The 13,376-nt window shown below is 70.9% G+C and overlaps 1 protein-coding gene across 1 annotated transcript in view; it reads left to right on the top strand.

Annotated features, from left to right (window-relative positions):
* Positions 1 to 13,376, top strand: part of FBRSL1 (fibrosin like 1) — a 45,360-nt gene that overhangs the window by 22,761 nt on the left and 9,223 nt on the right. Inside the window, exon 5 of the mRNA XM_054593987.1 lies at positions 7,632 to 7,661. Coding sequence (XP_054449962.1) covers positions 7,632 to 7,661 — 30 coding nt within the window. The remainder of the gene's footprint in view (positions 1 to 7,631; positions 7,662 to 13,376) is intronic.

Here is a 13,376-nt window from a genome sequence, read left to right as displayed (position 1 = left end):
GCTGGGCCCAGGGACGCCCGGTTGGCGCCTCCCGCCACGCCTGAGGCCCCAGGGCACCTCACCCGAATCGCTGTGGCGGGTGCAGCCTGCTCCCCGGGTGGCTGTGGTGTTCCCTGGAGGGGAACCGCAAGGAGCGCGTGGGCGCTCGCCGCGGGCCCCAGGCCGCAGCACAGAGCCGCCGGTGGCAGCAGGGAGCGCCCGCTGGCTGCGAGGCTGCGGGGGGCTCCCAGCGATGTCTGTGGACGCACCCAGGCCCCCAGGTGGCTCTGCGGGGCGGGGGGGGCGTGCAGAACCTGCGGGGCCGCAGGCAGGAGCGTGGCGCTCTCACCGGCGAAGCCAGGGCTGGGGCGGGGGCCTCGCAGAGCAGAGGAGCCCCCGGCCCAGGGTGCCCTGCCCAGCAGGAGGTACGGGTCTGGGGCCGGGGGCCTGCGGGGTCCCCACGTCAGAACTCTACCGGGGCGCCCTCCGCAATGCTGGGTGCCCACGTGGGCCAGGGCCCTGCTGTGTGTGTGCATGTGCCTGCCCTGTGCGTTGGCATGTCACATGCATGTCTCCATGCATCCCTGGCGGGGCCGTGTTTGCCTGCTTGTAGACATTTTATTTCTCCGTGCACCTACGTGTGCCTGGGCCTCCCATGCGTGCTCATTGGGACGCGTGTGTCTGTGGGTGCAGCGGGTGTGCGTGCCCGTGACTGGGCGTGTGTGCCACACGTGTGTACCTCCATGTAGGTGTCTAGGAGCCTGTATGTGACGGTCACTCTGCGGGCATGCCCCGTGTGTCTGTGGGGACCTGTAGCCACGTGGCATCATGTGTCCCTTGCCACCTGTGTGTGTCTGCGGTTGGGGCTTCAGACCCAGCAAGGGTGGCCCCGTCCCCCAGCGTCCCTGCACTAGGTGATGCTGGCCTTTTGTCACCTGACCTGGCTCACAGATGGTACTTAAAGGGGTTAAGTCACCCAGGGGCATCCCCAGCAAACTCCCCGCTACTGCTCATCCTCAACAGCTTCTGCTCCGGAAGCGCAGCGCGCCCCACAGCCACGAGACCGCCGCTGGCGCCGTGAAACGAGTTAGAAAGTAATTTCCTTAACTTGGCTGCTAGCAGCCGGGGACATGCTGACCCCACCATCACCCTGCTGGGTGCAGGTGCAGGGCCGGGGGCCCCGCTCCCGCCGAGAAATGCGGATCTTGTCGCTGCCAAGGCCGGGGGCAAGGGCAGGAGCCCTGATTCGGGGGTGTGGAGACCCCGAGCCACGGTGCGCCAGCCAGGCAGGCCTCAGCCAGCGCCTTAGCTCCCCCCACCCTCACAGCCACTCTCCGAGGTGGACGTTGTCACCACGATGACCCCAAACCTCTAGACGGGACACGGAGACACCACCGCCAGGAGGGCCCCTGCTCAGGGCCTCGCTCCCAGCTGAGACCTGGGGCGGCAGGCGGCCCCAGGCCCCGCTCTGGTCCCAGCGCCACCCTCCTCAGACCCCTCGTCCCATCAGGAGGGAGCCTGGCCTTCCCTCCGCCCACCTCGCGCCCCGTGGCGCCCGGCGCCACGCCACCAGTCTCCTCAGATGACCCGCGCCCCTTCCCCAGGTGTAGGTCTGGCCCTCGACCACAAACCAAGGTGTGAAATGAGGGCCGTTTCTCACCCCTCGCCCTCCGCCCCCGCCGCTCCGTCCCGCATTGACCGAGGGCCTGCCGTGCTCCTGCGGCAGGTGCTGGAAGGAACTGAACAGCCCCGGGGGGGAGGGGGAGGGGGTTCGTGGCGGGAAGGAGAGGATGGCAACAAAGCCCACAAGTGGGAGGCCAGGCGCAGGCCCCAAGCTGGGAGGGGCCGCCCTTCCCCCGCGATGGTCCCCACGTGGGCCGCCGGGCTGCAGGGTCCTGAGAGGGCAGCCACGGGGAGGGGAGGCCTGGTCCCCGGGGGCAGGACGAAGTGCCCCCCTCTTGGCCCTCAGTTGTCGGATTCATAGGCGCCCGTGGACCCCGCCTGCTGGGGAGTGTCAGCGCTTAGTGGGCAGGACACAGGCCTGGGCAGCGCATCAGGAAATGGGTGAGGCTGCCCCACGTGTGCGGCGGACACCCCCCTCTTCATCGCCTTGGCGGAAGGTGCCTGGTGCCCTCACACCCACCCCCAGGCGCTGCCCAGCACTCAGCCCCACAGCCCCTGGACGGCAGAGCCCCCTGCCTGCCTCTCGGTGGGGCCCCGCCGCAGCCCTGCCCAGCGGTCGGCCCCGGTCCCTTGGAGCGTTGAACACAGTGGCGGTTAAATCCCCAGGGTCGTGGGCCCTGCCGTGGAGGTGGGCGTGGGCGGCAGGCTGCAGGGCCCAGGAGAGCCCCAGGGAGGGCCGGCGGAGCAGGTGGGAAACAGGCCGCCTGCCCGGGGCCGGGCCGAGGACGGGAGCCCAGAGAGGGGGTGCCGGCTGCCGGGGAGGGGCCCCGGGGGCTGCAGCAGAACAGGCCTCGAGCCTGAGTCTCACTGGCTCTTCCAGCCATCTGTAAAGGCCCCCCCTTTTTATTCTGAACTGGGGGCAGGCCCGTGAATGAGGCACCGGCTGGCGAGGGGTCGCTCGCTCTGCAGGGACTGTCAGGAGGAGCCACGGGGGCCCTGGACGGCGCCTGCGGGGGGCTGCTCGGTGCGGTGGGTGGCTGTCGTGCGGCCTCTCCCTGCACCCCGCTGGGTGAGCCGGGGCCCCGCGTGGCCCCGCTGCGGTGCGGACCCGCCGCCGCGCGGGCCTCTGGCGGCTCCCCCTGTCGTGTCAGCCACCGAGGCTCTGGGAGGAGCCCTGGTCCGGTCCCTGGAGGCGACACACAGATGCTCCAGACACACCCCTGGGTCCCCGGGGCCGCCGCCGCCACAGCTGGAGGGCAGGGCGGGCTGGGAGCGCGGGTGGGCGCGGGGCGGCCGCCGGGAGCTGAGATGCGATGATGTGGAACAGGCCCTGCTGCTGGGACTCACAGGTAGGAATTAGCGTTAACAGTGCTCTGTTAAGACTCTTTGTGTTGATCAATAATTCATGAGGCAGTTAGCGCTTTGAGTCTGACAACACGAGAATATATTGATACAGTCGGCTCTGCCAAAGGTCAGCGTGTGCGGCGGGGCCGGGCCGTGTTCTCTTCTTCCTGGGATGCGGGCTCATCAATTATTCAGGCCCCGCCAGGGCTGCGTGGGAAGCGCGACTAATGAGCAAAAGGGAGATGGGTTTGATGCCAGACCGGCCTCTGGGCAGCCTGGCCCCCAGCAGAGCAGGTCGGGGGGGCGGTGCCAGGGCCCCCAGCACGCGCTCCAAGGCGGTGACTGTTGCTGTCCCTGAGCGTTTGTGGAGCCTGCCCACGCAGGCACCCAGGTAGAAGAGGGAGGAGAACCCAGAAATCCCCTCTCGTGGGGGCCACGGAGGGAGGGGCAGGCAGGGACCGGGGCGGGGAGCGGGGTGTCACAGCAGGTGTGGCCGGGGTGGGGAGTGGACCCTGCGTGGCCCACATGTGTGCCTGAGAGTGAGGGCGCGTGGCTGCGTGCCTGCCATTGCAGTCAGCGTGAGACCCCGGGTTTTCCCCAAGGGCGGTGACGGGGCACCGGACAGGGCTGGGGGTGGAGGGCGCAGGGTGCCCTTCGGGGGGCAGCAGGCGGCCTGAGGGCTGGGCAGGGCTGCGTCCTCAGGGGCTGTGGGGCCGCTGCCAGGGAGGTGGCCCCGCGGCTCCTGTGGCAGCGATGGCCCCCCGTGCTCTCTGCTAAGTGGGTCTCACCATCGCTCGTCACTGCCCGGCTGTCAGGCGGCAGTAACTCACTTGTTAGTTGGGCGACTAGAGCTTTGTTTTGCTTTAAAGCGTAAACACTCAGGGGAGGTGCGCAGGCCGAGCAAAGAAGGGCGGCTCTCAGGCCCACTGCCTGCGAAGGGGCGACTGGGGCTCCCCGTCCCGCGGGAAGGCGGCCCCAGGCCGTCGGCGCGATGCTGCCCTCTCGGCCTCCGCTTCCCCACCTGTACGGAAGCCGGCTGGTCCGCGGGGGTCCCCGCCTGCCCTGTCCTGCCGGCCCCGCAGCCCAGGGCTGCCACCTGGCGGGGCCCAGACCCAGAATGGAACTGGCCTTTGACGTGGCCCCTCCCGGCTGCTCCCGCCCCGCCACCCGCCGCGCCGCTCAGCCGGCCCTGCCCCCCCATGCAGCCTGGGCAGCAGGAAGGGGGGGGCGCCCCAGCCAGTGGGGGGCGCTGAGCCGCGGGCACCCGCTGCTGTCGGCACAGCCTGCGCCTCCGGCCACGCACGCGGGAGACCCGAGCGCACGGGCGCCGCCCACAGATGAGGGGCCACTGGCCAGGACCCCCAGGTGCCCAGGGGAGGGAGGCCTCAGCATGGGCCGGGACACGCAGGCCAGTGCACGCTGCCCACACCGAGGACCTGTGCCACCTGGAGCTCCCTGGTGTCCCCAGGCCCATGGAGAGCATGTGCCCACCTCAGGCCATAGCCGCGCCGCCCTGTCAGGGTGTGGGGTCGGCGTGAGGTCCCGCCTCTCAGACCTCTCCTCTAGCCCAGGGGGCAGGTGGAGATTTCCACGGCCTTCCTCGCCCCCTCGGGCTGGGGTCCTTTGCAGGCCCCTCGGCTCTCTGACCCCTGGATTGAGGCGGGGACCCCGCGTGGGGAGCTGGAGGTGGTTTTCAGCACCTCGCCCCGGAGCAGGGCCCAGACCACCCTCCAGGACAGCCCGTGGGCCCCTCTGTCTCCACTGCTCCAAGGAGACCCCCGTCCCTCCCCTCCCACCCGCTACGGGCATCTCGGGGCCAGGCCCAGACGCTGTGCCATCGGGCGGGAGCCCGGGGCTCAGCGGCAAGGCCCCCTGGCCCATGGATTTTTCATGCCTTTGAGAACCGGGAGGCAGGTGGCCTCCTCCGCGCTCTGCTGTGAAGCGGCGATTGACGTCCGTGCTGCGAGGAGAGAGGGCGGCTTCTGCGGCTGCTGGGTGTCTCCCGCTTCAGGCGGGGGGGCCTGCTGGTGCCCCGGGCCCGCAGGGCAGGGTCTGTGAGGGGGGCTGCGCCCAGGCCCCGGGGGTCGGGTGCCTCCAAGGGCTGGGCCGGCGCGAGGGAGGGCAGGGCGGGTGCCGGCAGCCGTGAGGGTGGCGACCGTGGCGAAGACGGCGTTGGGGGCGGCTGGGGCGGCGATGGCGGCAGCAACCGTGAGGGCGACTCCCGTGGGGCCCCGACGGCCCGCGCTGCGCCCGCCTCCGCTCGCGCACCCCCGACGCGCCCGGTGGGGAGGCCCTGCTCTGGCGGCGATGAGGAGGCCGCAGCGGCTCCGGGCGGGGCAGGGGCCAGTGCCCGGGTGCGGAGGGGGCAGGACGTGGGCCCTGACGGGCGGCACTCTGGCCCGGGGAGCGCGGGAGGGCAGGGAGGGGGCGCCGCCGAGCTGCTCCTCCGGGCGCGGGCGCCCTGTTCTCAGGGAGGGGCGGGCTTGGGTGTTTGTGAGAACGCTCCAGGTTTTAAAATGTTGGCTTCGAGTAGAAAAGAGAGTCCGGCTGAACCAAGCGCATGTGCCACCCTGCCCAGCTGTGGTTCTCCGGCCTCGTCAGAAGGCGGCCACGCACCCGTGGGCAGGACCTGGGAAGGCGGTCGTGTGTCCCGCTTCCTGTCGCATCTGGGATCACACGTGGCGCACGGGGACCCCAGGGCGTGGAGGGGCGGGGGTTTGGGCTTTGGGGTGCGGGTCCCCGAGCGCCCGTCTGCCTCTGGCTGGTCGCTCGCCAAGTGGCCGGGGGGGCCCGGGGGGCCGTGCTCAGGCCGCCCCAGTGGGTGGTGCCCTCCCCACGTCTGACTCCGGTCGCCCCCAGGCCCCGGTGCAGGCAGAGGGGCGGCCCCGGGCGGGTGTTCTCCTGAGCCCGGGTCCCCCTGCGTGGCCAGGCCCGGAGGGGCGGCGGGCCAGTCCAGGGGCGCTGCGAGCTGGGGGGGCAGGGGCGTCTCGCCACGGCCAGGGGCCCTCCCGGGGGCTTCAGCCCTCGGGGCTGCGAACGGAGCAGGCGCGTTCCGGGCTGGGACCCACCTCGCGAAGACCCCCCGCAGTCCCCAGGCTCCTGGGTCCCAGTGCCGCCACCGCAGCGGGGAGCCCCGGGCTCTTGGCCCCCAGGACGATGGCGGCGGCGGCGGTGGCCCTGGGACGCCGCAGTGGAGATGCGCTTGCGCCGTGTTGCGCCGAGACGCCCGCGCTGTCCTGCCTTCGCTCTGCTCTCCTTTAAGCCGCGGGACCGCCCGCGGGCCGGCCAGGGTCTGGCTCAGACACGGGGCCTGGTGGGGCTGCGCAGCATCCGAGTGGGCGCTGCCCCCAGACGCGGTCGGCTCCCCTCCTTGCCCCGCGCAGCCCCCTGGGCTGGGTCTGCCCGCCCTCCCTCCCTGACCTCCACCTGGACCCCTCCCGCTGGAGTGATGCCCCCAGGGCTGCCCAGCCCAGCCCGACCCCTGAAGGTCGCCTCTCCCGGCCGGCCCCGCAAGACAGATGTGGCTTGTCCCTCCTCGCCCTGATTAATGGCCGCCTTCAATTCCAGCTCCGCTGCAGTCAGACATTAATTCCACAGGACTTACTAACTGGAGTCATCGACTCCGCGGCTGACAGGCGTGTGCTGTGCGGTTAATTATGGGGTCCGTGCGCGCCCCGGGGAGCACCCCAGCCCTCCTCGCCGCCGCGTCGTTAAGCTCTCACAGTGACACCACCAGCGGAGTAGCTGTGAGAAGAGATGGGAGGTGCCCTGGGGCGGCTCCAGTGGCCCCTGGGCCCGGGAGACAGGCCCATGGGGGCGAGGCCTGAGGCCTGCCCCCCGGGGTTGATGGGCGTGCCCTTGGGGGCCGCCAGCTGTGCAGGGAGAGGCCGACCGCGGTCTCCGGCGGTGGCGGCTGCGTGGGCCGCGGGACGCGCCCCAGACCCACACTGCGCGCTCCCGGCACCGGGCCATTCCAGCCGCCGGTTGGCACCCTGACCTCCCCTCCGGCTCCAGCTTGCGGGGCGGTGACCCTTCGCGCGCCTCTCCAGCCCCCCTCCCAGGCGCCCCCCGTGCCCTCCGCACCCCAGTGGCCGCGTGGAAGGGGCCGGGGCCTGGAGGGTGTGTTTTCAGCAGCGCAGCCCTTTCGACGGCCATCATGGCCTTGCCGGGGGCACGGCGGGGGGGCGGGGGGGGTTCCTTCTTCGTGCTCTTGGAGGGGAAATTGCCGTGGTTCTGGGCCGTTTTCCCGGCTGGTTTGCGCGGTGCTGCTGCCCGTCCACGGGCCCGCTGAACGCACCTGGAGCGGCTTCCCTGCGGCGCATCTGCTGGGGCAAGCGGGTGGGCGCCGCCCCCGGCCCGGCCCGCGCCCTCGCCCTCCCAGCTGGCCCTGGGCTGAGCCGGGGCAGCGAGGCCCGCACTGGGCCCCTGTGTGCTCTGGGCGGTGGGTCTGCCTGTCAAGGGTGCTCCTGCGGCCTGGGCCCCGGGCCTGCTGGCGGAACGTGCCCCCCGCCAGCCCTGGGGCCCGGGACGGGCCGTGGGGCTGCCGGAGCCGCCACCTCCGCCCCTGCGACCGGCCCTGTGCTCAGGGGCGCGCCCTGTGGCCTCCGGTGAAGCCCGCCTGGCCGGGTGCCGGTGCCACAGGCGCTGCGGGGCCCTGGGCACTGACTGCCCCTCTCTCCCCACAGTGTGACAGCGAGAGCGACGAGGACGACGAGGTAAGCCCCCGCTGCAGCCCCTCGGGGTGTCCTGGAGACCTGGCGGGAAGGTCCTGGTTCTCCTGGGGGCGTCCAGGGGCACGCGGCCTCCCCAGGTGGGGGCGCCTCCCAGGCCCCGGGGGTGGGGGCAGGCGAGGCTGCAGCTCCTGGCCTGCGTGTCTGGGCCTGGGCCCTAACCGCCGCCCCGCCCCGACCCCCGAGCGGAGGCTTCCGCGCATTTTGGCCTCCCAGCTGCCCTCGCTTTTCAGGGACAGCGAGGGCCCCATTTCCTGGGACGTAGGCGCCGTGGTGTTCAGCGCAGCAGAGCCCCCGGGCCTTTGCGCAGGCACAAAGAGAGCAGCCTCCGTCCTAGGCACCTGCCGTGTGCTGAGCTCTGCGCCGGGGGGCGGGGGTGTCAGCGACTGCTTGTCCCAAAGCCCCGACAGAGACCTGGAGACAGGCACAGAGGCAGGCGCCTGCCGAGGCCACACCGCCGGGACCCGAGCAGGCTCGGGGCGCCGCCTTTGGCAAACAAGTGGATGTCCTGCCTGAAGAGTTGGAGGTGGTAGGGCGGGCGGGGCCCCTCGTCCCTGCAGGGGACCAGCGTGAGGGAGGCCAGCACTCTGCACGGAGTCCCTGAGCCTGAGGCCCAGAACCCTGGCTTGTGTTCGAGCACGTTTTTGTCAAGTGGAGCCATCGCACCTGGAGGTCTGGGTGGGGGCTCCGTGCGTACCTGTGCGCTCCTGGGTCTGGATGAATCAGGCTGGACGGGCACTCGGCGGGGAGGCAGCCGGGAGCCAGGAGACCCGCCGTGGGGTGTGGGGAGGCGCCAAGGACAAGCGTTTTGTCCCAGGGGCCTTGGAGGGGACGGGCCGGCGTCAGTGTGGACGGATGAGGCCTGTGCGCCTAGGACGCGCCTTCCATGGCGGGCTGGCCCCGACGCTGTCCTGGAGGCGGGCGCCCACCCCGCAAGGCGCGGCCGAGCAGCCGGGGCCAGGGGAGGCAGGAGGCGCGCACAGCAGATGGTCTCGCTGCCAGACTGCGGTTCATGTCTACCTGCTTTTTTATTGGGAAAATATGAAGTGAAAAATTGCGTGGGGCTTGTTAGACGGCCCGCGGGGCCCCCACTGGCTGCCGTCTGCCAAGCGGCCTGGCCAGGTGACCGGCTTGTGGTCACAGCCTGTGGCCACAGCCTTCCTCAAGGGATGTCTGACTGTCTGGCCTCCCTGCCAGACCCCTGCTGCCAGCGCTCGGCCTCAGCGGCTGCCGTGGGAACAGGGCTGCGGGCGGGGGCGGGGGCCGGGCCGGACGCGGCCTCGGGCCAGGCTCCCACTGCCGGCCCTCCACTCTTGGCACCTCGGTTTCTTCTTCACTAAATGGGGTCGCAGTGGTGCCGGGGGTGGAGGCGGACGTTCTGGGCGTTGCCCGGAGCACTTGGCCCGGGGACGGGTCCGTGGGGGGACCTGCCTCCTCCCAGAAGCCCTGTCGGCTGCAGGCGCATCAGGGTCGGGGGCAGCTGCCCACATGCCCTCCCTGCGTCCCGTGCATGGGCTTGCGCACGCAGGCGTTCACACGGGACACACACACCCGCCAGCACACGTACACCCGCCGTTGCTCAGGAAGCCCGTGGAGCTCGCGGGCTCACGACTCAGTGCCGCCGCCTGGGCGTGCGCGGCAGGGCTCCATCCTGTCGCACTTGTGGAGGCCAGGCGTCCGGGCCACGCTCCCTCCAGAGGCTCCAGGGGACGGTCCTTCCTGCCTCGTCCAGCCCGTGGCGGTGGCGGGTGTCTCGGCTTGTGGCCTCATGGTTTGTCTCTGCTTCTGTCCTCAGGGGCCTTGTCCCCCGGGCCTGTGCCTCTGCTCTTCGTAGAAGGACACGGTCTGGAGGCCACAAGTCCCGCCGGTCTCGGGCCGCCCCCAGGGACTGTGCTGGGTGCAGGCGGCCTCGGGCAGCCCTGCCGGGGGCTCTTGCCCCTCTGCTGCCACCTGCAGGCGCCCATCCGGGAGGCAGAGACCTTCCAGCCGTGGGCGTTCTCCCACGGCAATCCCAGCTCCAGCCTCGGCTCCTCCTGAGCCCAGAGGCGCCCCCGCCCCAGGCCGCCGCGTCCCAACCGCAGCTCTGCCACACGCCAGCAGCATGATGCCGGTCGGGACGCCTTGCTTCTCTGCCATCAGGGACCTGGCGTGACAGTGGTGTGTCCTCACAGGGCAGGCGTGAGGGCCCAGCAGCCTCATGGCCACAAGGCATGAGCGTGCACCGGACACACAGCGAGCGCTCAGCGTTTGCTGCTTTTATGGCAGGAAACCTCAGGGCTTTGGGGATTGATGGGGCGGGGGCGGGGGTAGGGGGCGAAGGGGACGCAGGTATCTGGTAAATAATCCAAACGGAACAGAGCTGCCCCAGGCTGTTCCCTGCGGCCTCCTCCCTCCAGCCGGGGAGCCGTGGGTTTGCAGGTGTGTGGGTTGGAGTAGGCAGGTGCTGGCCGGCAGGGGCCCAGAGCTGGTTCCTGTGGCCTGGGAGCCACCCTGGCCCCCGCCCCCGCCCCCGCCACGGGGGCAGGTCTCCCCTGCACCTGGGCTCCAGGCCGCGGGTCCCTGGACGCCCGTCCAGAGCTAGCCCCCGACCCCATGGCAGCGGAGAGGTGGGCACCTCCGCCCCGGTGAGCTGCGTGGGCTTTCTCATCACTCTCCCGGGGCAGCCTGGGTGGGCATCGGGCATGCACTTGGCCTTCCTGTGGGGTGGTGGGTCCTCCCGGACCTGAATTCTGCAGCTGCCCCCAGAGCGGCCCCAGGGGACGGTCCCGTGGCCCCGGGGTGGTCAGGGTCAGTGTGGGCTGCCTGTGGCCACTCTGCACGTGGGGCAACCACTGGTGTGTCTCCCACTTGGCTTCCCCGTTCCAAACACGGTGAAACCGAGGCGCAGGTAAGGCAGAGCTTACATTGGACAGGTGTGGGGGCTCTGTGATCCTTCACGTCCAGTTCCTTGACCTAGCCACTTTGTGACTCAGTTTCCCCCTCAGTAAACCGGGCATAGGAGCCGTCCACACTCGTTGCTTTGAGCCGGGGAATAGTTGAGCCCACAAAGCGTTAGCCTGCGCGCCCTGACCAGGTAGCAGAGATAGAAGGGCGACTGCTCCGAGCCCCACGCGGGCAGATCCACGCCTCGGGGCTGGATTAGTCGGGCCTGCCCGCGCCCCGCCTCCGCCCCGCCTGCCCGCCCGCGCTCACTGGCCGCTGCCTGCGCGCCAGCCAGCAGTGCGCCCTTTGCCGCCCGGCCCCTCGCTGCGCCCGACGGCGCTCAGGCCCCAGAGCTCCCCGAAAGCCGCCCAGAGCGCTGAGCCGGCACGGCGGACATGCGCGCCCCGGGCTCGGGCTCCAGCTAGGCAGAAGCGGGCCAGGAGAGGGGCCACCTCGACGGGCCCAGGCCGGCGGGGGCCCGCGCTCCGCTGCCCGCGTCCATGCCGCGGGGCTCCGGCTCCGACCAGAGGACTAGCCGTGATCGCCAGCAGAGCGCGCTGGACTCACAGCGCCCGCGCGGTAAGTGCGCGCTGTTGGCTTCGGGGAGGGACCTGGGACTTTGGGGACTGGGGTCCAGAGAGCAACGGTCCCCTCTAGAGCAGCGAGGTGCGGGAGAGGCCCCGGGCGCTATGTTCACCCGGTCTCTCCCAGGAACTGGGTGCGGGAAGACCCAACTATCTTCTGGTTGCACCCCCGGGGTGCACGTGGGGACAGGCGGTCAGGATGCAGTTGGGCTGAGCGTCCCGGGCCTCGGCCGGGGAGCTGGGGGGCCGCGGCGGAGGCGGGGCCGGGCGTCGTGGCGGGGGAGCGCGCCTTTGTCTGCGGCCCGCGCGGGCTGGGCCCCCTGGGTTCCCGGCGCTGCTGCGCTCACCTGTCCCGAGTTGGAGTTCTTTGTCTGGGGCGGGGCGCGGCCGGAGGAGGCTGCCCCGAGGGTCGGGTCCTTTCAGACAAAGCGCGTGCAGTGCGCGGTGGCCGAGGCCCTGGCGCCGCGGGGATTAGGCACCTCAGGGGACACAGTGCTGGCCCTGACACCCTGCCCCGCACAGCCCTCCACCGGGACCCTGGCCCTGCAGCACGGGGACCTCCCACCTGTACTTCAGCCTGGAGGGACCCCTTCCCCCGCCCCCGAACCAGCTCAGTGACTGGAGACTGGAGAAGGACGTGGCTGCCGGCTCCTGTGGTCGCGTCCCCATACATAATCCTCGGCAAGTGATTGTCACGGGTCTGGTGGCAGCTCTGGGGCTGCTCAGCTGCAGACCCTCCCAGGCTGGAAAGGACCCAAGAACTGGGCACAGGGGCGAGTCCCAGCTGGGGCCTCAGTACCTGTGCTGGGAGAGGCCCCGCCCCGAGTGGGCGTGGCCGGGCCTGGCCGGGTGCTCCGCGCTGGGTGGAAGCCCACCGGCCTCTGGCCAGGTCGCTGCCTGCTGGGAGTGGGATCCCTCCGCTTCCCTGACCAGCCTTGAGCTGTGGCGCAGCCGGCCTGGAGCCCACGTGGAGGAGAGAGGCCTGCCTGCCTTTGCCAGCAGGGCATCCCCGGGGTCTGGGGGCTACACCCTGCTTCTGGCGTCGGAGCACTGCCTCCTGGCCCAGTGCCTTGAACCAGACCAGAACTGAGCAGAGCCTCGGGACCTAGGTGCACTTGCCCCCCCAGCCCCCACGCCGGGCCCTGACCCGGAGGAGTCACACCCACAGCGCTTTCTGAGCAGTGCGCTCACAGATTCCTCTTCTGACCAGGACTCGCTGGTTTTGTGATGCTCCCTCAGGGGAGGGGTTCCACCAAGGGAGTGCGTGGTGGGCGCAGGGACCGTCTCACCGGCCCCCCTGCTCCCCACCCACCCGCAGGCCCCACAGACCAGGCAGCTGCTGGTGGGCTTGGGCCTCAGCCCCTCCCTCCTGGCGCCTCCCCGCCCAGGGCCCGACCAGCACCCCCGCTGAGCTGGGGCGCCCCTGAGGGACTGGCAGAGCAGCCAGTGATGGAGACCTGGCAGGGCCGGTGGGGGGGCTTCGTTAGAGGAGCGAGAAGCTGGGGGGCTGAAGGAAGAGGTCAGGTGGCTGGCGCCCCTGCATCGGAGCCAGGCGCGCGCGTGTGCGTGCCCCGCCCCGTGCTGGGTGACAGGGTCACAGGTGGCCTCCGTGGGCTGGCGGGTGGGGGTGTGGCTCCTGTGTCGCCCACAGTCAGCTCGGGAAATGCAGCCTGGGCTCCCCCTTCCCTGCCCAGGACCCCCCTCCACTTTTGTGGCTGCCTCTGGGCCTGTCCCCGGCTCTCAGGGGTCCCTGCCCCGCCTGCCATCGTCTGTTTTCGGGACTGCATTTGCTGCCATTCTTCCTGGTATAGGTTTTGGGGGCATGGTTACCAAGGTTACCATTCCAGTGCGACAGTGCGGGCCACCGTGCGTCCTGCGTTAACGGCTTCATTTTCCCCATGGACGGCAGCAGTCGGGCCGGGCGGGGCGGGGCGGGGCGGGGCCTCAGCCTCCCCGGTCTCGGCAGTGAGCCCCCGCGCACCCCGGCCGCCTGGGCGCTGTCTCCCCGCAGACCTGCTGCAGCCCCTTCACGGCCTGTCCCAACCGCGCCCCCAGCGCCACGGTCAGCGGGTGGTGCTCTGTCGCCTCAGACAGTGCCCGCACACTCTTTTCCTGCGTTGTTATGTCTTGTGGTGCGGCACATGTAAGAAAACTTACCTCCCTGGCGGCCGAGGCTCAGTGGATTGAGGGTTGA

Source organism: Pteronotus mesoamericanus, unplaced genomic scaffold, assembly GCF_021234165.1.
Source record: "Pteronotus mesoamericanus isolate MK-2021 breed Mesoamerican mustached bat unplaced genomic scaffold, CSHL_Meso_final scaffold_507, whole genome shotgun sequence".
NCBI lineage: Eukaryota > Metazoa > Chordata > Mammalia > Chiroptera > Mormoopidae > Pteronotus > Pteronotus mesoamericanus.
Note: the sequence above shows the minus strand (reverse complement) of the source record. Positions and strands in the feature narration are given on the sequence as shown.